The sequence below is a fragment of the Arvicola amphibius genome, chromosome 6 (genome assembly GCF_903992535.2).
Source record: "Arvicola amphibius chromosome 6, mArvAmp1.2, whole genome shotgun sequence".
Lineage (NCBI taxonomy): Eukaryota > Metazoa > Chordata > Mammalia > Rodentia > Cricetidae > Arvicola > Arvicola amphibius.
Window position 1 is genome coordinate 154,920,748 of NC_052052.2, and position 26,628 is coordinate 154,947,375.

The 26,628-nt window shown below is 46.8% G+C and overlaps 1 protein-coding gene across 5 annotated transcripts in view; it reads left to right on the plus strand.

Moving 5' to 3' along the window:
* The first annotated feature begins 2,333 nt into the window (after positions 1–2,333).
* Ntrk2 (neurotrophic receptor tyrosine kinase 2) overlaps positions 2,334–26,628 on the plus strand; it is a 322,706-nt gene continuing 298,411 nt past the window's right edge. For all 5 annotated transcript variants that reach the window (XM_038333524.1, XM_038333525.1, XM_038333526.1 and 2 more), the window contains exon 1: positions 2,334–2,545. In XM_038333524.1, coding sequence (XP_038189452.1) covers positions 2,334–2,545 — 212 coding nt within the window. The remainder of the gene's footprint in view (positions 2,546–26,628) is intronic.

A 26,628-nucleotide genomic window follows, 5' to 3' on the forward strand; every position in this document is an offset into this window, starting at 1 on the left:
CAGCGCAGTTCCTGGTGAAAGCTTGGCATTGGGATGGTGGTACTGGGCTATTGCATCGAGTGTGCTGGGCTTCTTCTCCCCGCGCGGGGGCACCAGAGCCCTCGGAAGTGTCAGGCACTGCGGCGCATCTACCGGATTCCCTTTTAAATGACTGCGGATATGCGGGCAGTCAGAGCCGCAAATGGTGAGAAGAGGCTCAGACCTGGCTTGCGAACGGTCCATAGCGGTCATTTAATTGCACCCGCACAGCAGTTACGGTTTGTCACTCGACCCTCCGGAATCGCCTCATGTGTCCCCAGTGAGACTCCAGGGCGCTGCCGGAGCCCGGCCTCTTGATAGCTGGAAGCACATCCTGCTGGGGGCAGCGCGGGCTCAGGGTACACGTTCGCGCACATGCGCGCGCGCACATGAACACGCGCAAGGTACGGCCGGGCAGGGGACCGGGGCTTGGGTGCCCCGCGTGGGGGTGGGTGTCGTGGGGAATGAAGCTGTGATCTTCGAATGGCTGCATCCTGCCAGGTTAAAGAATAAGAGAAGATGACGCGGAGCCGCCCACTCCACAGGCCAGGGTTGGTGCAGAGCATTTAGGGAACCCACTGCACGGCAGGCGCGCTCCCTTCCCCACGCTGGGCTCTTTCTATGGCGCAAATGGCTGGAGAAAGGCCCATCAGAGCTACACTTGTGTCTGCAGGCTCAGCTCTTTAGGCAGAAATCCCGTCAGGGAGAGCTTTGGAACCACCCACCCCTAAATAGGTGGTCCGGAACCGGGCAATGGTCCTTGGTTGCCAACGCACCTCATTATATATTTATTTTCGTGTGTGTGTGTGGGGGGGTGTAGCTTGCCTTTTCTATATTTTGGGACTAGCTTGCTTTCCCTTTTGAGCAGGGTGGGAAAGGAGAACGCAACGGGGAGGGAGAGGGAAAGGGAGGATTCCTACAATAAGAATCAGCGCATTTTTTCAGAGCCTAACCAAGACCGGCTTCCATTTCAAAAACCGGGAGCTAGCCTCTACTGCGGTATGGAAGAGATATAAGAATTAGGGATCAAGGAAGCATCCAGCGGCGCAACGCTGCATTTCAGAGGTACCTGGGTCTAAAGGGACACACACACACACCATACACAACACACACATACGCATGCACGCACGCACACGCGCACACATGCACACCCGCACAACTATCCCGCCAAGGTGTGTGCCTGCGCGCGAGTGTGAACTCCCACATGCTGCTGTCTGCGCCTAGCCGCTGGCACCAAGCCTCCTTCTCCCTGCTCGCCCCCAGATTCCCTCCCCTCCGCCTTGCTTTTGTCTGGAGGGTGCTATGCTATTCGTGTGTGTGTATGTGAGTGTGTGTATGTGTGTGTGTGCGTGCGTGCGTGTGTGTTTTTGGATTTCATACTAATTTTCTGGAGTTTCTGCCCCTGCTCTGCGTCAGCCCTCACGTCACTTCGCCAGCAGTAGCAGAGGCGGCGGCAGCAGCGGGTTAGAGCCCAGTTGCTGCTGCTGCTGCTGCTGCTGTTGCTGCTGCGCTCTGATCCCTGCGCTTGGGGCCGGAGGCCGGGTGAGCCTCACGGACAGTCCTCGGTGGCCTCGGCCGGCACTGTCCCTCTGCCGCAGTTGCTCCCCAGGTGGGACGTGCCGCGCCACCTGCCCGCTCCCCCCACTCCCCGCGCCCAGCGGCCGGGGAGGATTCTGCAGCATCATTGGGGCCCCGTCGCCGCTGCAGGCTCCGACTCCTCTTTAAAGGATCCTTGGCTTGGCCTGTGCCATGGGATCTGCTCTGAAAGACCCTTTCCTGACCTCTCCTGCCTCGGCCTCAGCCTTGGAGGGAGGGCGCGCACACTGGGGGGCCACCGTGGGGCAAGTTGATTCCGGGGCGGGAGCTGGGCACTCAGACATCCATTCTACAGGCTTGGGTCTGGTGGGGGTGAGGAGAGCGCCGAGGGACTGTGTCCCAGTTGGTGGTGTGTAATCACTAAGCTTGGTCTCATCCGTGTCTGTTTGTCCTCAGCCCTGAGGTGCGCACCGATATCCGTGCCGGTTTACGACCCAAAGAGTCCAGGGAGATCCACCGTGTGGTGCCTGGCGTGTAGGACCATGCAGACGCCCTGTGGCTTGGAGCAGCGGCCAGCGATGTCCCGGCCACTGTGAACCCTTTGGCCTGCTCCAACCTGCTCAACCCAGACAGGCTCAGCCTCTGGTACGCTCCACTCCACGGGAGGCCACCGGCACCAAGCAGCAAGAGGGCGCAGGAAAGGCCTCCCCCCTCCGGCGGGGGACGCCAGGCTCAGCATAGGGACAAGCACTCCGACTGACTGGCACTGGCGGCGAGGGATGTCGCCCTGGCCGAAGTGGCATGGACCCGCCATGGCGCGGTTCTGGGGCTTATGTTGGCTGGTTGTGGGCTTCTGGAGGGCCTCTCTCGCCTGCCCCATGTCCTGCAAATGCAGTGCCTCTAGGATTTGGTGTACGGAGCCTTCTCCTGGCATCGTGGCATTTCCAAGGTTGGAACCTAACAGTGTCGACCCGGAGAACATCACTGAAATGTGAGTTCCGTGTACTTTTTCTTCTTTCTGTCCTCCACTTCAGAGCTTAGGCAGGTATATGCCCCGGGTGTGGATGCCTTTCCAAGCGTTGTGAGACATGAGACCACAGGGATGGCATCTATCAGTTACCTGTCCGGTTCACTGGTTTATACCAGCTGGTGAAGAGCAACACTAAGATCCCATATATAGAGAAATATATAACCACAAATGCACGCATATCCTGTCTCCACGTGCATCTCATTTCAAAGTTCTGAAGGGTGTGTGGCAGGCTGTCCATACATGATAATTATAGTGGAGCATTCTTGTTTGGTCAAATACTGTGTGTGCTATGTGAGTTTCAGTAATATTTACCAGAAAGGAGGCTAAAATCATGGACTTTCAGAAACCGGTGGTAGGAAGTGAGGCTCTCTCCCTTGATGCCTTTTCCTAAGCTTTGGGGTTGGACCACTTCCCCTTTTTGGATCATCTATCGGATTTTGCTGGGGTGATTGCTTGCAGGGACGCTCTGAGGATGTGCCGTGTAAGAGGAGAAGTTCTGAGTGTCGAAAAGCATTCGCTCAAAAGAGAAAATGTGATCATGGGAACCTAAAAGCCTGGGCTGATTTAATTTGGACTTGACTTCTCAGAGATATGATTTTGAGACCATTTGGATTATAAATCTTAATTGCCCTTTGAATAATTCTCTGGAACTAGACGGGATGGCAAGGCAAAGCTATGTGTACCCTAATGGATGGTAGCTTTAGCCTCAGATCTTCCTGTCCCTAGAAAGGTTACAGTTTGTCCCAGTTTGATGGAGAAGCAGAGAAATGTATTTCTTTTCTTTCTGTTGGATGTCTTGTGACAAATACACTCCAAGCAGGAACTCAACAGTCCTTTCTCCCGATTCCGAGGTCACCTGCGTTCCCTTTCCCAGCAGTTTTGGCATTTTATGTCTCATGAACGCAAGGTTTTATTCATCTGAGTAGAGGATTATAAAGCTAAGTTTCCTGGGTGATCGTCACAGTGTTTGAGACTGAGGAAAGCAGCCCTGAAAGTAGGGCTTGGGCTGTGGCCTTCCGGTTGGCGAGTGCGCATGCACCCCCTCCCCCCAATGTACGACAGTGTTTTCTGCCAATGCGTCTGCTAATGCCAAAGGCATAGGATAACCTGTTTTGGTTTTTTTAATGTAAGCAAGAGTCCTTTATGTTGCTGTTCTGCTGATGGTGACAACGCTTTAGAACTCGGGTAGAAGGGAATGGCAGCAGAGTGGAGCACACAGCCTGGCATAGCTGAGCCCGATCTGTCAACAGCTGAGTCCAGGGGCCGGATTCCCAGTCTTTGACAACCCCAGCATCCCAGTGGGAGCATAGGGTGGGTATGGCCCCAGAAAAGCCTGCCCAAGGCTGGGCTTGTCTGAAGAGCCTGTGGCCTTTCTCAGAACCCTTGCCTCTTTCCGAAGGCAGATGTCAGCTAGATGGAGGGGCCTTGTGGAACTTAGAGCCTTTCTGGCGCTGGGAGACCAAGAAGGTACATTTACACAGCTGGACACTGCAGCTTTTTAAAAAAATTCAACGATAGGCATTGAATGAGGAGAGAATTGAGACATTGTGCTTGATTTTCAAGTCAGTTGTTTTACACTAACATTTTAAGACCAGCTTGAAAAAAAGAAAGAAAGAAAAGAAAAGTATCTCTAAGTTAAAAGGGCAGTACTGTCAACTTTCCAGAGCTTTCTGCCTGGTGAACACATGGGATGGAGCATTCTAGGTTTTCTTTCTTCGGGATGATGTTACTTCTTTTCTATGTGAAGGCAGCTTCCTATTTTTTTTTTTTTAATATTTACTAAGGCCACAGTCATTCGTTCTATGGTGACATCCCGTTTCCTAATCTGGTCTGCTATTTCTCCCTCTGATTTGGAAACCCATTGGCAGGGGACTGAGAACTGTGTGTGGCCAAGGATTCAGGATGCGGGAGGAGGCTGGTGATACCCATCAGGCTGAGGAGAGGTGAGGTCTGGGGACGGCACTTTTGTCTACGTATCTGCTCCGTGGTGCTTGAACCTACCTATCGCACACTGAGCATCTTTATCTGTAAAATGTGCTGCAATGCTTCTTTGGAAAGCGCCAATTATTTTGAACTCCAGATAGTATCAGTGGTTGAGTTACTTTCACTCTCAGGCTAATACGGCACATCTGCGCGCCCTTTCCTACTCGATAACGTTTGTTTGAACAACTCGGCCAGAGGATACAAGCTAAAGTTGGAACTGAATTCCATGCTTTAAAAACTTTGTGATTTGGTCCAGCGCTATCCCTAATATAGTCTGGGATAGCACTTGAGTTTACCAGCCTACTGCTAAAGTCGCGTGTTTCTGGCCTTTGAAAAACGGGAATGATACCTGTAATCTGCCTTCAGAACTTGCTAAAGCAACAGCTGACTATATATATATTGAAAGATAATGTGTCTTTGAGTGTCTGTATTTTCAACCATGGTGTGTGCCTCTTAGGGTTCTCTCTAGAGAAATGTCAGAATATTTTGAAAATATATGCATAGATGAGCTAACAGGTAGGACACCGTGTTTTTTTCAGAGTTGAAGTCAGCTCGACTCTATGATGTCAGAGCCATTGTTTGAACCTATTTTATTAGAAGTCTTGGTGTCACAGCATGCTTGTGACAGTCTTTCTCAGCTGAGCTGATCTGCCTAGACCCGTATTTCTCTGTGAGGATGACTAATGGGTGCTCAGCGTCCCATTGCCTAGTGGCGGCTCCTGATGTCTGTACATGGTTAATGCCATGGTGGTGCCAAATCCACTTTTCAGACAGCAGTGATGCCACACGTCAGTGCAGCATGTCAGTGCAGTGTTGCTGGGATTACGGCCATCTAGATTTCCACATCGTGGTGGGGGACAATTCTGTATTCCGTCAATTGTGTCAAATGTCCAGGTATATTGCAAAGGGCAATGTTAAGTCTCATCCAAGTGTTAGGTAAAAGGCACAGTTAAGCTTGCCATCTTAATTTATTGCTAAAACCAGTTTACCATGGTAAACTTTTGTTTTTCAATGTCCAGGTCCATAGCATTCAGTAATCCACATTGCGGGAGCCATGCGTCTTAACATGGCGTGTGTTTACGGTGGCCAGTAGGGATTCTTCTCTGGACTTCTTGAGTGGCATTCTCTGAACTGGGGGCAATGATTGGAGCCAAGTCTAATATTTCTTTCTCTTAGCACAACGTAAGTAGAATTCACAGCTTCTATTGCATTTTACCATTGCCTGGTTAAGCCCAGCAATGCTGTGTCATTAATACATTGAATTTGGCCCTGGTACCTTAATAAGCTTTGCTATCGCAATTAATTGTGTTTAAAACATCCTGGTATCCACTCGGCAGCTCCTCCACTGATGATTCTAGACCTTCGGGACTCAGTTTTTCAGCATTTTGTTTCGAGTGTGGTTGCACAAGTCACACCGGGCTTTTTTTGATAACGGTGAAGTTATTCATTTCTAAGTCTGCACGCCGGAGGTGAAACCTTACCGCCCACACAGTGGAGGTGTGTCCCTCCCTCGGCTCGGCAGAACCGTTTGGAGTCTTTTCAGTTTCACACCTTCCATCCCGTTCTGTCGTGCTGGGTAAAAGGCCCCGTGACCCTTGTGACCCGACTCTCTCCCACCTCCCGTCGTTGGATGTCCAGGAAAATGTGTTGATTTTCTTCTCTGAAAAGTGATACTTCCTTATGGGAATTCAGAGTGCTTGGAGTCAAGAGAAGAGCTGGCTTTTATATTGTTACAGGCAAGCGGTGGGAGGTGGAAGCAAAGTGATCCTGGCTCCCTTGAGCTGCCCGTAGGTCTGTTTAAGGTCATTGGCTGCTTCCAGCCCATAAACCTTTCCTTGCATCTCTTTCAGAGTTGTTGACTAGGGTGTAGAGTTGGCTGAGTAGCTGATGGTTGAGCCTCTTTCCCCTTAGGGAGAATCCATTTGATCTCTGAGATCTCTGACCATATCTAGGCTATTGAAAGGTAAAACCTAGAGTTTTTGTTTAGCTGGGGAAGGAAAATTTAATTTCTCCTTGTTACATCCTTTTTTTTTTTTGCATTAAGTAGCAAGCCATTTCCCTGGTTTGAACTTATTGCTTATCTATTAAAGAGAACACTATCAACCCTTTACTGGGGACCATACACTGCCATCATCTTTAGGCCAACTTGGTTCTTCTTCATTGCTAGAATGTTTCTTGTAAACAAAAGCCATGAAGTAGAATATGGCATTGTATTTGCCATCCCTTTGAGCAATGTTAGTATCTAGTTCCTCTTGATGACTATAAATTAGTAAGGGAAAACAGGATAGAAGATATTATTTATAGAAGGCAGAAATTTTGTTTGGCCTGTATGTGGATATGTGTATGTGGGGTGAGGGAGAGAGAGAGAAACAGAGAGAGGGAAAGGGAGGGAGAGAGAGAGCACAAAAGAGCCTAGAGAACCATAGATTCTATTTGCTTGGTCATTTTTCATGATCTACTTTGTCAAGCTATTTTAAAATACAAATCTCAGCCTGCTGCCCCACATGGCAGAGACCTGAGCACTAAGGCAGCCTGATAATTTTAGCCCCACGTTTGATTGCTGGTCGATCTCCATTAAAAAGACAAAGATCCCACACCATCAGGATTCCCCCCCACCACTTACTACACTCTTGAGAGTGTCCGAGAGATTGGGAAATCATAAATATTGATCTGGAGATGAGTGCACAAATATTCCCGAAGTTATCACTTCTCTACAAAGAGAGACGGCGTGCGGACACTAAGTTCTTTCTGCAGGTGTCATGGAGACAGGAAGTGTGACTTTTGGGATCCCACCCCAGACATCACTAACTGGTTACCCTGTCTCGAGGACTCTGGCCTCCTTTTAAGTGGAGAGCTTTGCTTTTAATGCTCAGACAAGCTTCTCCTGGCTTTACAGCTTCCGGAAGCTTCAGCTAGGGCCCGGGGATTCCAGTCCTGGCATCAGCAGTGGAAGAAAAGGGTGCCTGGTGACTCTCTGAAAATCTTTATGTCAGAGTGTGGCACGGGGGTGTCTTGCCTGAGATTCCCAAAACTATGTCTTTTAAAATGTGAGCTGCTAACCTGGCTGTTGGCATGGCGGTGCTGGTCTAATGAGACAGTGTGGCATGGCCAGGGTTCAGGAAGGCTGCTTCACATCAAGACCACAGAAAGAGAAGGGGCCCTAGAGCCTCCATTCTCCTCTTTGCAAAATCCCCACAGTCTTGCAGGAATGAGAAGTTCTGTCTCCTTGCATCCAAGCCAGCATTGTGGCCTCTCTACTGGGGACTGCTCCTCAGTTCTTTGTCTTCAGACAGAGACCTAACCCCAGGCCACTCTTAGAGAAGTTTTAGCAATGGGAAGACAAGCTTGGGATGGCTTTTTCTGCACAAACACATTCTATGTGAGACAATGTAATTAAAAGAGGCTGGGACCATTACAGATTCCAAAGCAATGACTACCTTCGCATGGGAAGACATGCCTCTTTGTGTTGAACTTACACTGAAGAAAGCATAGCTACATATACGGTCCCCTTTATTACGCAGCTCTTCACAAAACGGGGCTACAAAGAAAAGTCCTCATGACTTGGCACAGATGAGGAATACCAAATGGACCGGTGTTGTGGGTTGATACTGGAGAGTAGCACAGAACACAGGACAGAAAGATGTCTTTGTCACAGTTGGAGCCCACAGCTCCTTACATATTCTGCTAGCTCCCATGACAGACCTGTGGCCCGAGAGTACTGATTTCTCCTTCCCTGGCTTCTCTTCCACCTTTCTTTCTCAATGCTCTAAGACACCAGACGGAGCTCCACAGCGGAACCAGTGAGCAAACCTCAGGGTCCACTTAGCTGCTGTCCTTCATGCTGTCACATCAGAACGTTCCAGTGAGAAAACACCTCTAAGGCAGGGCTCAGGGTTCCCGTGGGATGTTTCCCGAGATGGAGCTGACGGGCTCTTTGGGTGTCTGCTTCTGTAGGTTTAAGACCTCGCCCTGAGGTAGGTGAGGACTTTGACGGGTCTATGAGGGGCTACCAGGCTCTAGGTCTGCCCAGTGCTCCAATGGAGTAGGACGTAGCTAGGGATGGAACCGCAGTGAACCCCAGGCCTAAGTCTCTTCAACTGCAGTTGTCTGGATTTGGTTTTCAGAACGCAGGCAAAAGGTATCTGGAGATTTGAATAAATGTTCATGGCGTCACGCTGGGGGAAGGGGTGGGCTGATGTTTCTCTCCATTTTCCCCTCCCACTCCCTCTTTCATTTAGCTTCTTTGCAGTCTGTTAAGAGATACATTATTTAGGTGACTTCAATAATTTTGAATATTCTTATATAGGGAATAAAACCGTTAATTACGCTCTATTTAGAGTTTCTTTTCTATTTCAAACGAAGGTCAATTAGCTTTTAGAACCCCAACCATTCCTGCAGTCTTTATGCATACCCGTACACCCCAGAATGATATTCGTGTAGCACCCTGTGACTATGCCTAGGTAAATCTCTGCTAAACATGGCCTCTGTGTGGACCTTCAGGTTGAGTTATAGTGGTTTATGAAACTCCTGGCAATGGAAGGTTAGCTGCATTAAGTTACTCTTTTAATTTCATCTCAATCATTGCCCTGCTGGCTTGCCCGTGACCTGGCGGGGCATCTCCGAGTGGACATCTCGGAGCGGAGTTTGTAAATGTTAGTTTCTCTTTTGTGCCTCTGATGATCGTTCAACAGAAACAGAGACTGATCTGAATCAAAGGATGCTGGGATTTGCCTTTTCACATGACTTGTGAAATGCAGCAAATTTTAAATGGTAAGGTCAGAAAAAAAAGGTTTTAAAAAGGATGAGAGAACAAAATGGCTCAGTAGGTAAGGTGACTTGCCACCAAGCCTGAGGACCTGAGTTTGATCCCTAAGACCCTGGATAGAAGTGTCTCCTGCCAGCTGTCCTCTGAACTTCACACACACACAAGCACATATACACATGCACTTACATGCACACAAGCACATATACACATGCACTTACACGCACATGTCTGTACACAAGTACAAATAAGTAAATAAATGAATAAATATTTAAATGATCAATATTTAAATGAAAATATTTCAAAAGCCTTGCTACAGGGCTTGCTTCTACTTCTTGGACCCCCGGAGTCCTTTGCTGTGAGGAGAGAAGGTATCACAGCCAAACGTGACTCTTGCTCGCTGTACACAGGTCGCTTTCTTTGCTGAGGTTGCCTTACTCATTTGCCATGTGTGAGCAAGAGAGCTTGACATGGTGACCTTTAAATTCCCTGGCAGGGTATGATTAAAAAATAAAAATAAAACACAACCAAGCACCTCTCTCCAAAACAAACAGACTGGGTTGAGAAAGTGGCTCAGTGGTAGAAGGCACACCTCGTGGGTCAAGGCTCTAGGCTCAATCACCAGTACCACAAAACACCCAGGAACCACCACCCACCAACAAACTGCCTAAATAACCACCCACCCACACAACCACAGAGCCACCCACCCAACCAGTCAACCACCCATCCAACTACCCAGTCCACCAACAATCTGCCTGAATCACCCCCACCCACACAACCACACAGCCACCCACCCATCCAACCAGCCACCCACCCACCCAACCAGCCACCCTACCATCCAACTGCCCAGCCCATCAACAAACTGCCTGAACAACCCCCACCCACACAACCACACAACCAGTCAACCGAAGAGAAAGCCCCCAACAAGCCAACCAACTGCAGTTTCTGTTCAGTTGGATCCAGTGTCACTTCAAAGGTGTCCGAGGACCTCCTCTTGGGTGCCACAGAAGATTTTGTGTCCCTTGTCTTAGGACTGGATGCTTATGCCCACCCCTAGATTCATATGTTGACTCTGAATCCCTGAAACAGAGGTGGCAGCCCCTTCGTGAACAGAACGAGGACCCTTTAGAAAGAGACTTTTGAGAGCTCAGCTGTTCGCTCTACAATGTGAGGACACATATAGAAAGTGCCACGTGTGATAAATAGGCCCCATTAGACACAGCATCTGCCGGGACCTTGCTCTTGGCCTTGCCAGCCTTCAGACTATGAGCAATAAACTTCTGTTGTCAAAAATGACTTATTCGTACACACTTATTTGTAGCAGTCCAGACTGACGAGAACACCTGGGTGCTTTGGCGCTTTCCACGTGTGGCTTTGTGACTCCTTATGTCTGTGGTACTTTTCATCCCCTCCTCATGTTCCCAGGACACAGACACAGACAGACAGATAGACAGACACACACACACACAGAGTGGGGATCTGGTGGCAAATGCTAATGGACTGGGAGGAATCTTGCTTTGTTGCTCTTCCTGCGTAGAAGACCACCATTCTTTCAGCTGGACTTGGGCTCAGTGAAGTTAACACAGAAAATGGGTAACAGAGCCTCTGTCCCCATGTGTATTATAGAGAGCCGGTGGGGTCTCAGAGGCAGAACCTAGTGAGAGCTGAATAGACCATGGAGCCTGTACCCCATGAATGAACTGAGGGTTCCCGGAGGTACTCTGGTTTGGGGAAGTGAGTCAGGTGTCTGTAAGACATGTGGGTTGCTGTAAGACATGTCCCCATGTCTCCTCCAGTTCCGTTCTGCATGGCCGTCATGAGACCTCACCAGACACCGTGCAGTCACTTTTGCCAAGCACTTGGCTTTGGAGAACTGCAAACAAAATCAGCTCAGCCTCGGGTGTGTTTGTTACAGCAGCGAAAGCAACCTTCAAAGTGTGTTGAAACTATCAGAGGGAGTGAGAGGGTCTGGCCCCTTCAGAATCGCTGGTTCATCAAAAGCAACATTGGGTCTGGGATGCTGTGACCATCTGGTCCTTAACAGCTCCAATGCTGAACCTAGAAGTAGGGACTTAGATGGATGATAACCCCTAAAAGACTCTTGCTTCTGATCAGTCAGCCATACGCCGGCGCTTCCTTTTCTTGTTCTAATATTTAATCTTTTTATTTTTATTTAACAGAGCCTGTGGGTGGCTGGGTAGCAAGATTCTGACGTGTAGGATTTCTCTAAGTCACCCTCAAATCAGCTCTTTGCTGCACTGGACAGTGTCCTTCCTGTGGATTCTCACCAAGATAATTGGGATCCCCTGACCCCTCCCAGAGAGAGATAACATTCTGACTGAACATGTACCATCGGCCTGAATTTTGAGTGCTTACTCTAGCTAGCTCAATGCTTATTGACGACATTTTTGACACGTCTGGTCTACTGTGGATGAGGCTCTGGAGTGTTCCTAGCTCACTTGTCTCTTTGGTTACCTTCTGTGAGGATGATGGAGGACACCATATCAACAAGGATTAAATCATGGCTTCCCGCTCATTAAACTCTTTCATTTGGGCTAAAGAATCTCTCCAGGTGTCGGGGGACATTATGGCACCGCTAAACATGCTAAGAACCCTGCCCCACCAAAGTTGGGTCTCAGAACTGATCTAATCCCCTGTCATGTGTGTCTCTCCACCCCTGTTCCCTCCACAGCCTTCCTGATGGAAATTCTTAAACTGTAACACTGTGCCCTGGACATCTTAGAAGAACTTGGCTTTGTTGCCATTTCCTTCTTGAAACACTTTTCCCCTGGGTCAAGGGTCACATGGTGCTCTATCTCTAGCTGCTGCCCTTGGGCCTTTCTTGTGGAGTCATCTTCTGGTTCTCCATTAAAAGTTGGTATCCCCGAAGTTTTGACCACAGATGCTTCTGTTCCTGGGGTGCTCCATCCTCAGGCACAGCATCAGCTGCCTTCTTCATGCTAATGAAATCCCATCCATGTTCTCATGAACTTTCAGTGATCATCTTTGGGTCTGTAAGCTCAACGTTACTGAATACTCCCCCTAGATATGCAATAGTGTATGGCATTCAGCACTTACAAACTAAATTCATGGTCAGTGTCCCTAAACCATCTGCAGGGTCCCCTACCCTTGACAGATGACGCCATGCCCACTTGGGATCACAGGCCAGAAACCTGGGTCTCTCTTCCTTTATATTCTTGTATTCATTCTTTTATCAACTCAACTCAAACGTTTCTTTTTTTTTGAGCTTAATTCCTTTTCTTTTTTCTTGTTTTTATGAACTATATTTTTTTCTTCTTCCCTCCCTTCCTCCCCCTCTCCTTTTACCTGCTCCAAAGGTCCCCATGCTCCCAATTTACTCAGGAGATCTTGTCTTTTTCTACTTCCCATGTAGATTAGATCCACGTATGCTTCTCTTAGGGTCCTCTTTGCTGTCTACATTCTCTGGGATTGTGAATTGTAGGCTAGTTTTTCTTTGCTTTATGTCTAAAAGCCACTTATGAGTGGGTACATATGATATTTGTCTTTCTGGGTCTGGGTTACCTCACTCTAAATGATGTTTTCTAGATCCATCCATTTGCCTACAAACTTCAAGATGTCATTTTTTTTTCTGCTGTGTAGTACTCCATTGTGTAAATGTACCACATTTTCCTTATCCATTCTTCAGTTGAGGGGCATTTAGGTTGTTTCCAGGTTTTGGCTATGTTGAACAATGCTGCTATGAACATAGTTGAGCACATGTCCTTGTGGCATGATTGAGCATCCTTTGGATATATACCCCAAAGGGGTATTACTTGGTTTTGAGGAAGGTTGTTTCTTAATTTTCTGAGAAATTGCCACACTGACATCCAAGGGGGTTGTACCAGCTTGCATTCCCACCAGCAATGCAGAAGTGTTCCCTTTTCTCCACAACCTCTCCAGCATAAGTTGTCATCAGGGTTTTTGACCATGGCCATTCTTACAGGTGTAAGATGGAATCTCAGAGTTGTTTTGATTTGTATTTCTCTAATGACTAAGGTTGTTGAGCATTTCCTTAAGTGTCTTTCAGCCATTTTAGATTCCTCTGTTGAGAGTTCTCTGTTTAGGTCTGTACCCCATTTTTTATTGGATTATTTGTTATTTTGATGACCAATTTCCTGAGTTCTTTGTATATTTTGGAGATCAGCCCTCTGTCTGATGTGGAGTTGGTGAAGATCTTATCCCATTCTGTAGGCTGCCATTTTGTCTTATTGACCATTTTCTTTGCTTTATAGAAGCCTCTTGGTTTTAGGAGGTCCCATTTATTGTTTCTCTCAGTGTCTGTGCTACTGGGGTTTTATTAGGAAGTGGTCTCCTGTGCCAACGATTCAAGTGTACCCCCCATTTCTCTTTTATGAGGTTCAGCATGGTTGGCTTTATGTTGAGTCTTTGATTTGGACTTGTGTTTTGTGCATGGTGATAGATATGGATCTATTTTCATTCTTCTCCATGTTGATATCCAGTTATGCCAGCACCATTTGTTGAATATGCTTTCTTTTTTCCATTTTGTATTTTTTGCTTCTTTGTCAAAAGTTAGGTGTTCCTAGGTGTGTGGATTGATATCTGGGTCTTTGCTTCAGTTCCACTGGTCCTCCCGTCTGTTCTTATGCCAATAGCAGGCTGTTTTCAGTACTGTAGCTCTGTAGTAGAGTTAGAAGTCAGGGATTGTGATGCCTTCAGAAGTTCCTTTATTGTACAGGATTGTTTTGGCTATCCTGGGTTTTTTGCTTTTCCATATGAAGTTGAGTATTGTTTTTTGAGGTCTGTGAAGAATTTTGCTGGGATTTTGATGGGCATTACATTGAATCTGTAGATTGCTTTTGGTAAGATTGCCATTTTTACTGTTAATTCTGCCTACCCAAGAGCATGGGAGATCTTTCCATTTTCTGGTATCTTCTTGAATTTCTTTCTTCAAAGGTTTAAAGTTCTTGTCATACAGGTCTTCCACTTGTTTGGTTAGAGTTACTCTGAGATATTTTGTTCTATTTCTGGATATTGTGAAGGTCGATGTTTCTCTGATTTCTTCCTCAGTCCATTTATCATCCGTGTAAAGGAGGACTACTGATATTTTTGAGTTAGCCTTGTCAACTCAAATGTTTCTTTAACAAACATAATCTTTTCTCGTTAGCTCTCCTGTCCATTTTGTTTCCTCTTTCCTTACCCATACCTTCTTTTTAAAAATATTTCCTGGGCTTTTACTTGTGTCAGATGCTGTGCTAAATACTTGGGGTATGCTGAGAAAGGCTGACCTCGTCTCCTTTTGGGAGCTTACAGTCTGAGAGGGAAAACACATATCAAATAAATACCTAATTTAAAACAATTTAACCTCTATCACCATCATCTTCTCCTTACAATGCTGTGATAGCCCCTACCTTGCATGCCTGCCTCCTTACCCACTTTAGTCATATGTAGCTCTGTAGGCCAGAATGGACATGGGAGTGGTACTGATTTTTGTCATGACCCTGCTAATAATTTCTCTAGGGCTCTCATTTTCAAAGATGATAGTCTCCCCACCCCCACCTCCATTCCTCTATCCTTCTTGGTTGTCATATTGCGATATAAAGAGTTCACATAATTATTGCATGAGATAGATCACAGAGATCAGCACAAGAATCTCTTTCTACACAATCTTATTTCTAAAGAAGAATAAATTATGGCTGAAAGCTTGCTCAGTGATCTTGGAATCAGAGCCCAGAGCATTTAACACTACAGTTAAGATGTTTGGCAGCACTGGGCTAAGCTTGGTGGAGGCTCCATTTCCATCAGGGCATGGCCAGGTGGGTCCCGACAGATACCCCTCCCCTCTCTCCTTTACTCACTGCCCAGGACTAACTCTGATGGGCACATTTGTCCTTTCTAAAGTCCCAGAACCTTTTCAATGCCTCAGGGTGATTTCATGTATTTTCTCTGAACTGTATTAATTTTGTTATATGTGATTTGATTGGTGATTAACTTTAAGAAAGTAACACTGAGCATGGTAAACAAGGCGAGCAGTGTGAACGGGTGTCTTCTGAAACGTTGGTTTCTCTCCTATGGGTGCTGCAGTCTTGGGTCTCTCGGTCCCTTTCCAAGGCAACTCCTCTCTCCTCTCAGTCTGTTCCTCCTTCCGGAAATCGTCTGCTGTGCTCATTGCACAGCAGATACGTCTGTTTGTACCCGCTGTACTGAATCTCGGTTGTTTTCACCTAGTGTGTGTAAGCTAGAATGCTATCTGAGCTGTGTGCACCACTCTGTTTGCTTCGAAGCTGCCTAAACAGCCTGGTGGCTCCACGGGATACTCTCAGGAAATACACCTGTCTTAGTTAGGGTTTCTATTGCAGTGATAAACACCACACCAACTGCATTCTGAGGAGGGAAGGGTTTATTTTAGCTTACATTTCCACATCACAGCCCATCACTAAGGAAAAGTCAGAGTGGGAACCTGGAGGCAGGAACTGAAGCAAAGACCACGGAGGAGTGCTGCTCACTGGCTTGCTCCTCTGGTTTGCCCAGCCCACTTTCCTATAGCATCCAGGCCCACCACCAGCCCAGGAGGGGTACTTCTCATAGTGAACTGGACCCTCCCCTGTGAATATCAATGAAAAAAATGCCCACAGGCCAATCTGGCAGGGGCATTTTCTCATTAGAGCTTTCCTCTTTCCAAGTGGTTCTATCTTGAGTCAAGCTGACATAAAACTTGCCAGGGCAATACCCCTTATTTACCCTGTTCTAGATCTGTCTCCCCTCTTGAACCTCAGTGATGGGGTGATTGACCCGCTGGTCCACAGGTCCTTAGCTCTGAGGAATATCCTGGGCAGCTTGCATGCGTTCACTTGGCACATCTCTGCCGTGTTCATACATGTGAAGTGAGGAAAGTCTCCATGGACCACAGGGGGTACCTACCTGAAGATCACACTCTTCCTTCTTGGCCTGTGTCCAGGGCCTCAGAATTCCCTACTAAAGACATAAAATCTATCACTAGGGACCAAGGAGGTTTTTCCTTTGGGCATGATGCCACGAGGGTAGACCACATCACAGGTGTCACATCCCTAGTCTTAAAGATGTGTGGGAAGACTCTTCCATCATGGCTGGTACAGCAGTTCAGGTGTGACGTCTGCATCATCAGCACACTAAGTTACTTCTACAAATAGTGCTGGGGAAACAGGCTGTCTACGTGTAGAAGAATGAAACCCCTCACTGTCCCTTACTCTGCACACAGCATTACCATCATAAGCCAGAGAAGCTCCGTGTCCTTGACTCAGTGCCGTCTTTCTGGCCTGGCTATTTGATTGTTGGTCCTTTAGTATTTAGTATGGAGACACGGTGACTCTGCTGCTCCTGCACCAAGTTATCTTCTCACCTACTCTCAGTGCCTACTGGCTGCCCCCATGGCCTGAAGCATCTCCCTGTTCTTTGCCTTCTACTCCTAGCTGAGCCCTCCTTATCTTTTAAGTCTCCAGATTTCCTCTAACATCTAGGCCACACCCTCCCCTGCTCCTGCAGGACCATCATGTGTCCCAGTCACATGGCATCTCCAGGGCACACTGTGTACCTGCTATATACCCTAGTTGGGTATAAGCTACGTGAGCCAAGGTACATGATAACTGTGCGCATGGTGATGGTGTGTCTTGTTTCTGCTCTTTCTTAACACGCTGGACACAAAGGAGGAGACGCACTCGTGAATCTGCTATCTATACATCTATCATCCATCTATAACCTAACCTATCTCTATCTATCTGTCTGTCTGTCTGTCTATCATCTGTCTATCTGTCTAGCTTCTCATCTCTCTATCATTTATGTATCTACTATCTATCTATCTCCTATCTATCATCTATCTATCTATCTATCTATCTATCTATCTATCTATCTATCTATCTATCTATCATCTATACTTTAGGATTCCAAGTAACAATATTCGAATTGGTTTCTTAGTCATCAATATGTACATCTCTAGATGTGAGTTTTCTAAAGTCATTAGGTTATGGTGTTTATTTATGCAAATAACCTTCACAGAATTAAAATGCACAATATTAGCTTGTGTGCAGTAAGAAACCATTTGATTGCAGAAGGGGAAAAGGCCAAGATGTGGTGAGGGCAGATGAACGCTTATTAAACAAGAAGGATGCCAGGGATGAGATGGGAGGATGAGGGACCGCAGATGGAGAGAGGCGCAGAAAGAGCAGAGATGGATGCAGGGAAGACATTTGATCTCCAGTGCACAAGTGTGAGATGATGCAGAGCTGCGTCTGCTGTGTGGTGTAACAGCCAATAGCAGAGAGCCGCACGGATCAATTAATTGCAGCTTTCCTTGAAGCGGCACGTGTGGGCCTTCACATGAAAGGTGATGCTGGAATGAGAGCTCAGACGTGATTTACGCTCCTCGTAGTGCAGATGGCAGAGGTTGTTCACTTTTCTCCAAGAACCGCAAACGTTCGGAGCGGAACTCTACACCGCTGAGGACAGATTAACAACTCCCTACCTGATAGTGTCCTGAGTTTGTGCTGTGCAGTCCAGATGCATCAGGCTGATGCTGTGGACGTTGCATGGAGCTTTGTTTGCATTTATAGCAATCAACACCGATTTGCATCTGAGAATTTTTTTATAGTTGTCTGCAGCACTGATCATAATATCATTGCCATATGAGATTGGGAAGCTTCTAGAAATAGAGCGGAGGGATCTATAGGTGAACAGATGGTGTTGAAAGATCCAAACAGATAATTCCTCCGTGAGTTAAATAACATCCATTTGTTTATGTTTATAGAATGCTATATATTTACATGTAAATATCTACTTATATATATTTAGAATCTCTATGGGTTTTGGAAGTTAAGAATTTCAAAAGGAATGGGCATCGTTATGAAACTGACTGTAATGTTGACCTCTGATAAGAAAGGTCTCATTTTGGTAGAGCTACAGGTCTCCCTGTGGGTCAGGGAAACTTCTCTCTGGAATTCAGCTCTTTAGTTATCTTTATTCATTTGAGGATTTTCTCTCTTGACAGAAAACAAAACAAAAAATAAACAAACAAATAACATTCTCTCCTGGAGCCTCGTTGCTGGGTTTATCGCTTGCTCAGCCCACCATGGAGTTCATGGAGCCAGTAATTCTGTTTATTCCATTTTATATTCATACATGTCCAGTTCAAAGAGAGGTGTGCATTTTTATGACTGAGCTGTCTTTTTCCTATGGATATATTAGAATACATGTATAATATATGTACATATTAGGATATTAGGATATATGTATAATATATATATATATATATATATATATATATATATATATATATATATATATATTAGGAGTACCTTCGAACTGCCCAGGCCATGCCCCAGAGCTAAGGGCCGTAGACAGCTTGTCTAACAGGTGTCTCTGTGGTACTGAGCTGGGAGAATGCTCTAGAACAGCATCATCACTGAGAGCATGCAGTGGGCTCACCATGCCACTCACACTCCTTCATGACAGAGCCTCTCTGTACTCTGCAGGGACGTGACCCATGGTGAGCCGCCATGTTCCCAGCAAGGGCAGCATGGGCACAGGATGTGGGTTCTACTCTTCTTCTCCTCCCCCACTTGCTTTCTATCCTAGGAGAACCCTGATGCTATAGAAGGCTCCCTTTCTCACCATTTTTCTTTTTAAATATTTGCAAACAATAGCTTCACTATAAGCATTGCACAGGTAGGGTAAGGAAGGCACTCAGACCCTTGCCCAGGCTCCAACTCTTTGCATCTTCTGTGCGGGTGGAATGGCCATCCTGAAGCTGTGAGTTCCACTTAGGCTTTAACACATTCACCATCAAAATGCAGTCTGATGCGCTTATGCACCGCTAAAGAGAAGAAACACAACAGAGCTAAAACCAGAAGAACGATTTGCTTTCTGCCCTCTTTCGGACTCGTGTCTTTTCCCTGCACGCCACCCTTCCTGTCACCTTTGTCAGCCTTGCTGCTGTCACACGAGCACAATACGTCACAAGCTGGGGCCTCATCTGCGGGAAAACAAGCTTCCTTTTTCCTTTTGGAGACTGGGCAGCCTCAAGTTGATATTACACATTCTAAGTCTATCTCTTTATTTTTGCTAATTTTCTGATTTTATTTTTCTTCAGAGCTGAATAATATTCCACTTTATACGTATGCCGAATTTTCATTCTCCATTCTCCTGTTGATGGGTGTGATGGTTGTTCCATTTCCTCGCCATCTTAGATGGAGCTGCAGTAAACACGGACGTACAAGTAGGATATAAAGCTTTCTGGGTATATGCCCAGACGGTGGAAGAGCTCGGTCATGTGGAAATCTTATTTTTATTCTTTGAGGAAACTGACTTTCGCAATTGGTGTGTTAACTTGCACCCCTCTCCCAGTGATAAAGGCTCCTCTTCCCCCCAAGTCCTCTCTAACATTTGTTGTCAGATTCTTGATGGCGCCATTCTGACTGAGGTGAAGATTTGGGGGGGTATTTTAATCAAAAGCTAATTGGTTCAGGTGGCATGGGCCAGCAGCTGCTCAGGCTCATTTCCACATTCTCTGGGTGTGGTCACTGCTGTAAAGAAGAGTGTGTTCCTAGGTACTCGAGGAAGTGGGCAAGCAACCTCTGACACTTTGCACCCGTTGATTCCCTTCCTATGTTTCTGCTACTTCATCCGGACAAGGGTGTAACCACAAAACCTAGGATGTTGTGAGGATGAATTAAACAGATTCATGTAAAGTGCTTGACTCAGTTTACCCGCTCCTCTTAGGTTTGGACTGTCTGTCCTCAACTGGATTTTGTGGTGGGTTTTGTGAGTCTGAGGAAGATCTGTAATAAAGCAAAAGGATTTCCCTTGACCTTGGCATTGAACAGGTGCTGTGGTTGAATGCACAGACTCGAAGGAATGGCATCCGTCCCATTATTGTGCAGTAGAAAGCCTCTGTGCTGGTTCGCCCAGTGGTCTCATCTCTCCCGGTGTGCTTAGCTGTTTGGGATATTGACTGTCTGTGTGCTGAGCAGGCAGGAGGCAGATTTAACCACTAATGTTCAGGTCACAGTCCTTTTCTACAGCTGTTGCATGTCCAGCAGACCTGTCTACTTTATCAGTAGCTTTCTAACTGTTCTCCTGGACTCTAGAGGTAAACAGTCTGCACTCCAATTTACCCGTTATTGCATGTCCATTACAAGGCTTCTACAAAACATATGCATTTCAAGCATTTTGACCTTTTGGTCAACTGACATTTTGCACATCTGTGTGTTGTGCCATCCCGGTATCCATTTCCAGAGGTCTTCGCTGTACGCAGTCCTGGCCATGCACATCAGCCAGACTCATGTGCACTCTCACATCTCTCGACAACAACCCTTCTCCTTGCTGCGGAGTGATCCAGCTAGCTCAGAAGGGTGGTCTTTAAATAATCATGCTCCACGAATAAGGGGGTTTATAACAGATCTGTTTAAAAGCTGCAGACACTGTCCATCTTCCTGCACAGCACGCCCCCCACGCCACGGTCACACAGCAGCCTCTAACATGTGGGATCGCTCACACTAGCGTGCTTGTAACTGGATTCCAAAGAAAGCGATCTTCTGCCTTCTGTAGACATGATGAGACAGATAACGTGGAAGGTGATGCTCTGGCGGGAAAACCAGGAGTGCCGCCGGCACTGCAGCCCTCCTTTGCTTCCACCCTTACAACCACTAGCCGCTAGCCTGTGTCACATAGGCGCAGACTCTCGCAGAGACCCGAATCCTCCTCCCCCCCTCCCCCGCTTGACCCAGGAAGCTCGACAGGGATTTCAGTTCCCAGTGTCAGCAGGCATTGGTGGTACAGTGGTAAGCATAGCTGCCTCCCAGTTCACAGCGTCTGTCTGTGTGGAGGGACTTGTCTAGCCAGCAGCTTCTAGAGCTGCTCTGCCGGTGCACACCAGCTGAAGCGCTGCCAGGTTTCTCCAGCCTGGTCTCTTCACTGGCATTTCTTCCTTTGTAATCGTCAATGACCCCATTGGTTTACCTAAAGTAGCGAGAGAGGAGAAAGCATTTAAAAATATAATTCATGCATGTGATCAAAGTTTTAAGAAGAAAAAATTGAGACAAGATTTCACAATGTAACCCTGGCAGACCTGGAACTCTCCAGGTGGACCTGACTGGCTTGAACTCACAGAGACCCACCTGCCTCTGCTTCCTAAGTGCTGGGAAGAAAGGCGTGTATCACCACTTCTGATGAAATTTTCATTTTTTATCAGTATTTTTCCTGTAAGATCAAGCAATTAGATGTGATAGTCACATATTTTTTAATGAATAAATGTTAGAAGCACAACAAGACAATTCCTCACTAGTTTGAAAAGCTGATGACGATAATTTTGCGTAATAAATTAACAGGGCAAAAAGAAGAGGAAGTAGGGGATTAAAGATGGGAGAGAGATCAGAACGCCGTCTATCCCAAATGCTTGGATTGGTTACGACGGCTGAGTCCAGCATTTGTCCTCAGCTTCCTGGCAGTGAAAAGAACTCATTATTAGGAAGGAGACGCCTCCTAATCCTGCAGGAGCACAGCTTAGCTGAATTTCTTCACAAGGACAATGAGTGACCCAGCGCCCAGAGTTTACAAAGATCCATGGGTCCATTTCAGTTTCTTCTGGAGAAAGTGGGGGACATGGGAGTGACATGCACTCTGCAGAGGTTAAAGAGGATGGAGAGTTTGTTCTCCAGGGGCCATACGTGTTATAACCTTAGACGCCTGTCACTGCCCACTCGGGGTCATACGTGTTATAGCTTCAGACTCCCATCACTGCCTGCTTGGGGGGTCATACGTGTTGTAAGCTTAGACTCCCGTCACTGCCCACTTGTGGTCATACATGTTATAACCTTAGACTCCCGTCACTGCCCACTTGGGGTCATACATGTTATAACTTTAGACTCCTGCCGCCGCCGACTAGGGTCATGCGTGTTATAACCTCATACTCCCATCATTGCCTGTTCTTTAGTGACCGAAGCTCTCCTGTGTTGCCTCGAGGTTGCCTCCTCTGATTAGAGCCTAGAAATTTTTCCTATCTGTGGTTGAATAAGGCCAGATTCTAGTCTATTCTTGCAAACCAGACAAGCAGATGGTGGGACTGACATCTTTTTACAGAGACTGAGCAGCCCAGCCTGCCTGCTCATCCAGGTGGAAGCCACCTGCCTGCACACGAAGATGAGCTGCGAAGGAGCCAGCAGGCAGACCCAGGCATGCTGGGAGGCAGCAACGTGACATCCCCAGAATCTGGAGCAATGGTGGAGCCCCAGAGTTGACTTTGGCCATCCTGAGCAGCTGTGACCGACAGCTTTTCCAGCCATAGGATAGCTCTCTCAGGCTCCTGTGGTGCCCCTAAGCTGAGAGGACTGGTTCCCCGGTGCACCTGCCAGGACGAATTAGCTGTGAACTGCACCCCAAATCACCAAATGAGCTCACTTATGCTTCACATAATTTCCCACTGAACCACTTGTCCTAAATAAATATGCTGACTTAACCAGAAACTGAAGTAACTTTTTTGCTAATCATTTAGCATTAGGACCATTTTGTCCTTGTGTGGTCATGGTTCAAAGCTGTGTCATGCTACCTGATGAGCGATGTCTTCCCATTGGCTGTGCTAGGCTACTGTGACTTGCCAGAGACAAAGCCCAACGAGGTTAAATACATTTCTTGGAGCCTTAAAAATTAACACAAAGAATCTACTTTTTTCTCCCTCTGGGACTTATTCACCATCACACGAAGCACTAAATTCTGTTTGGCTATGTCTATTGTCCATTTCTTTTTAGCAATAGAGGAAGTTTCTAGATGTTCCGGAAGAAACAAAAGTGCATTAATCAGCTTTCTCTTGCTGGGACACAATGCCTGAGGTGATGAAGTTATAAAGGATCAAAGGTTACTTTGTATATGACCCATGGTGGGAAGAGAGCGAGAGGGTGTGTGGGGTAGGGAGGCCTCCCGATGCTGCCATCCCTGGGGTCTGGCTTCCTCCAACCGGGCTCAGCCTCCCCAGGTTTGCACCACCTCCTGGGGCCTGGCTTCCTCCAAATGCGCTCCGCCTCCCAAGGCTTGCACCACCATCCTAGCAGGTGTGCAAGCCATCGAACCCACCTTTTGCATTTGGCCTTTGTGGGAATTTCAGAATCACACCGTAACAAGAAGTATTTGCTTGTTGTTTTTAAAGTGGGGTGTTTGCTGCCCTTTCTGTGCCATTGTATTGGATGGGGCCCATTTTAGGGATTTCTAGGCAACTCCCAACAAGGTAGAGTGTATGCGGCAATAATGTCTCAGAGGAGATTAAAAGCTAGACTAACATCAGTATCATAAAACTTTCCCAGGAGGCAGGGAAGGAGTAACAAAGCTCAGTCAAGAAGCTACAAGCAGACATACACTCAGATGCCTAGAGGTGGCACCCACATGATTACCTCATGCGCTAAGGATGGAGTACTGGAGTAGTTTCCCCATCCTCTGGATCTTTATTTTATTTTATTTTATTTTATTATTTTTGCATGTTTTTGAGAGAAGAGGAAGATTCAGATTCTAAAATACGTAAATTTCAAAATATTAGTGACTAATAAAACATTAAAGGATGAAAGAGAAAACACACTGTGTTGGGCAGGTCAGGGTGAGACTTGGCACTCTAGATAGTTTTAATCGTCAGTTTGGTACAGCCTGGAGTCACCTGGTGGAAAGCCTCAGCGGAGGAATTGCCCTGAGCAGATTAGCCTGTGGGCATGTCTGTGGGGGTTGCTTTGATTGTTAATTGGTACAGGAGGATCCAGTCCGTGTGAATAGCACCAGCCCACTGTGAGCGGCATCGCCCCCTATGGAGGTGGTCCTGGGCTGTACAAGAGAGTTAGCTAAGAGTGAGCCAATGAGAAAGGCGGGGAGTGAGTGAGCAAGCAGCATTGCTCTGTGTTCCTGCTTCAGTTCCTGCCTCGACTTCCCTAAACGATGGACTGTGACCTCCAAGCTGAAATGAACCCTTTCCTGCCCTGAATTGCTTCTGCTCTGTGTTTTGATCACAGTGCCAGAAAGAAGTCTAGACCATGTGGCTTGCTGCAACCGTGTGACCCATTTCTAGGATGTGGCACATCCCTTGTTGGCTAGATTTCAGCCTTAAATCTGCATGGGAGACAATGTAATAATTCAGATAATTTGTATTTTCCTGGTAGATGCTGATGTGTTTTATGTAGACCTTATGCTACCCTCCAGCTAAGTTTTCGGGTGACTAATGGTGCTGTTCTTTGTTGGGAAGCTCCTGCTGGCAGACACAGACAAGCTCAAGGCTCTCCAAACTCTCGGGGAAAAAATGAAGAGGGTAATTTTTTGCCCATAATTACTTGGGGGAACTTTATTCATAGTTTGTGCACTGAGGAGGACTGAAACACTGGCCAGTCCCTATGCCTCTTCCACAGATGTAAACACTGGAGACCCGTTGCTATAAACTTAACAGGTTGTCAGTAACGAGGACAGCCCGGCTTCAGTGACCACTCATTAGAATAAGCAGCCCTAAGGGAGGGCTTCATGTAGGAGATTGTGTTTTCTTCATGAGGGGGTTAGTGGCATTTTCCAACTCTGACAAGGAAACCAAACATGGTCCCTGAAGCATGATTAATAAAATCTCAGGGATAGAATTTGGGGTTCAACCCGAAGACCAGAAAGGCTAAATAGCCAGTCACTGGCTTTTACCTGGACCTCAGTCTGAAATGGCGATCCTGCCTCCAGGAATCTCAGAATGAGACTGTGAGTGAGAGCTGTCTCCTCCCGTTTTATAATCCTCTCTAGGGCTGAGATTAAAGATTTGCACCACTGGGATTGAAGGCAGGCACCTCCCGGTTTCTATGGCAACTAGTGTGGCTACTGGGATCAAAAGTATGTGTTACCACTGCCTGGTCTGTAAGGCTGACCAGTGCGGCTGTTTTGCTCTCTGATCTTGAGGCAAGCTTTATTTATTAAATTACACATGAAATGCCACTTCAGGGCCCTTTCCCCAGGCCATGGTGCTAACACGAAGTGGAGCCAACACACACTGCTTCGCTCTTAGACCCCACCATGTACCGTTTCCCATAAATTCCAGGGCCTGGGAGCTGCCCTTGGAAGCCTCAGTGCTCAGAGGTTGGCACTGCGTGAAAATGAAGGGTAATTTCCTATCTCCTAGCACAGGGAGGGTGTGCGGGCGGGGGGGGGGGGAACACCACACTTATAGCCCTGAACCTACCTTAAGCAGCTCTCTCTGTCTCTCGTCTACCAATTTGGAGGTGAGGGGACAGGTGTCTGGACATCGGGAACTTATACTTTTGAGTTGTACAGTTTTAAGCTAGTTTAATAAATAAAGCTATTTAATAAATAAAGCTTTATTAGAGGAAAGCTGCTCAGAGCCAGTCCTTGTGCCTGGGGAGACTTCCTAGTGGGTTTATTTGATAGGCTGAAAAGCAAATGTGAAATCACTTTCAGTGGGAGGTGGACCCTGTCCAGGAAACCTTCAGTTCAAAGCCGTTCCTAGGGAGTTTTCTGAATGCTACCACCCTCATTTCTCAAAAACCAACTTTTTGTTAAGCCCGCAGGGAGGAAATTCTTTACCCTCAGGAAAACATCTTCATAAAGGCCTAAAACGTGAAGTTAGGACAGGAGAGCACCAGAGATAGTGTAAGGGACACTATAGAGCGCGCTTGTATGTGAGTTGCCTATCTGTCACCTTTCAAGGCTTGACATCAATGCCCTTCCTCCAGCTAAGCTGTCTGTCACTCATACGTATGTATGTACATATGTGCATTGCCAGTCTGCCCTGCGGTTCCTTCCTTGTCTCTGACGCGTGCATCTCTGCCAAGACCCTTCTGTTTGTAGCTTATCAAGCCCCATGGTAGGGAGGCCTGCCCATCTGAGAGCATCCACTCTCCTCTCTCAAGCAGAGTGGCTGGAGCCCATTTCGAATCTCAAATTCCTTCAGCAGACTCCCGAGACTGTGTATTCGGAGGCTAATAAATATTCATCTGTTATCATTAAAAATAAATACATAGTTGTTTTGAATCAGTTGCATGTTAGTATTACAATTTCACTTAAATTTTTTTTTAAATTAAATTTGCTTATTTTATGTATGTGAGAGCTATGTTTGTATGTATATAGTAAGTGTACCACACGTGGACCCGGTGCCTACAGAGACCAGAAGACACCTTCAGACCCCTGGCCTGGAGTTACAGAGGGTTGCGGTTATGTTGGTGCTGGGGACCCGACTCAGGTCCTTTGCAGCGGCAGCAGATGCTGTCTACTGCTGAGTTTTCTCTCCAGACCCTAAATTCACTTTCAGATAAAGTCTCCTTTTGAAATGGCCACCCGC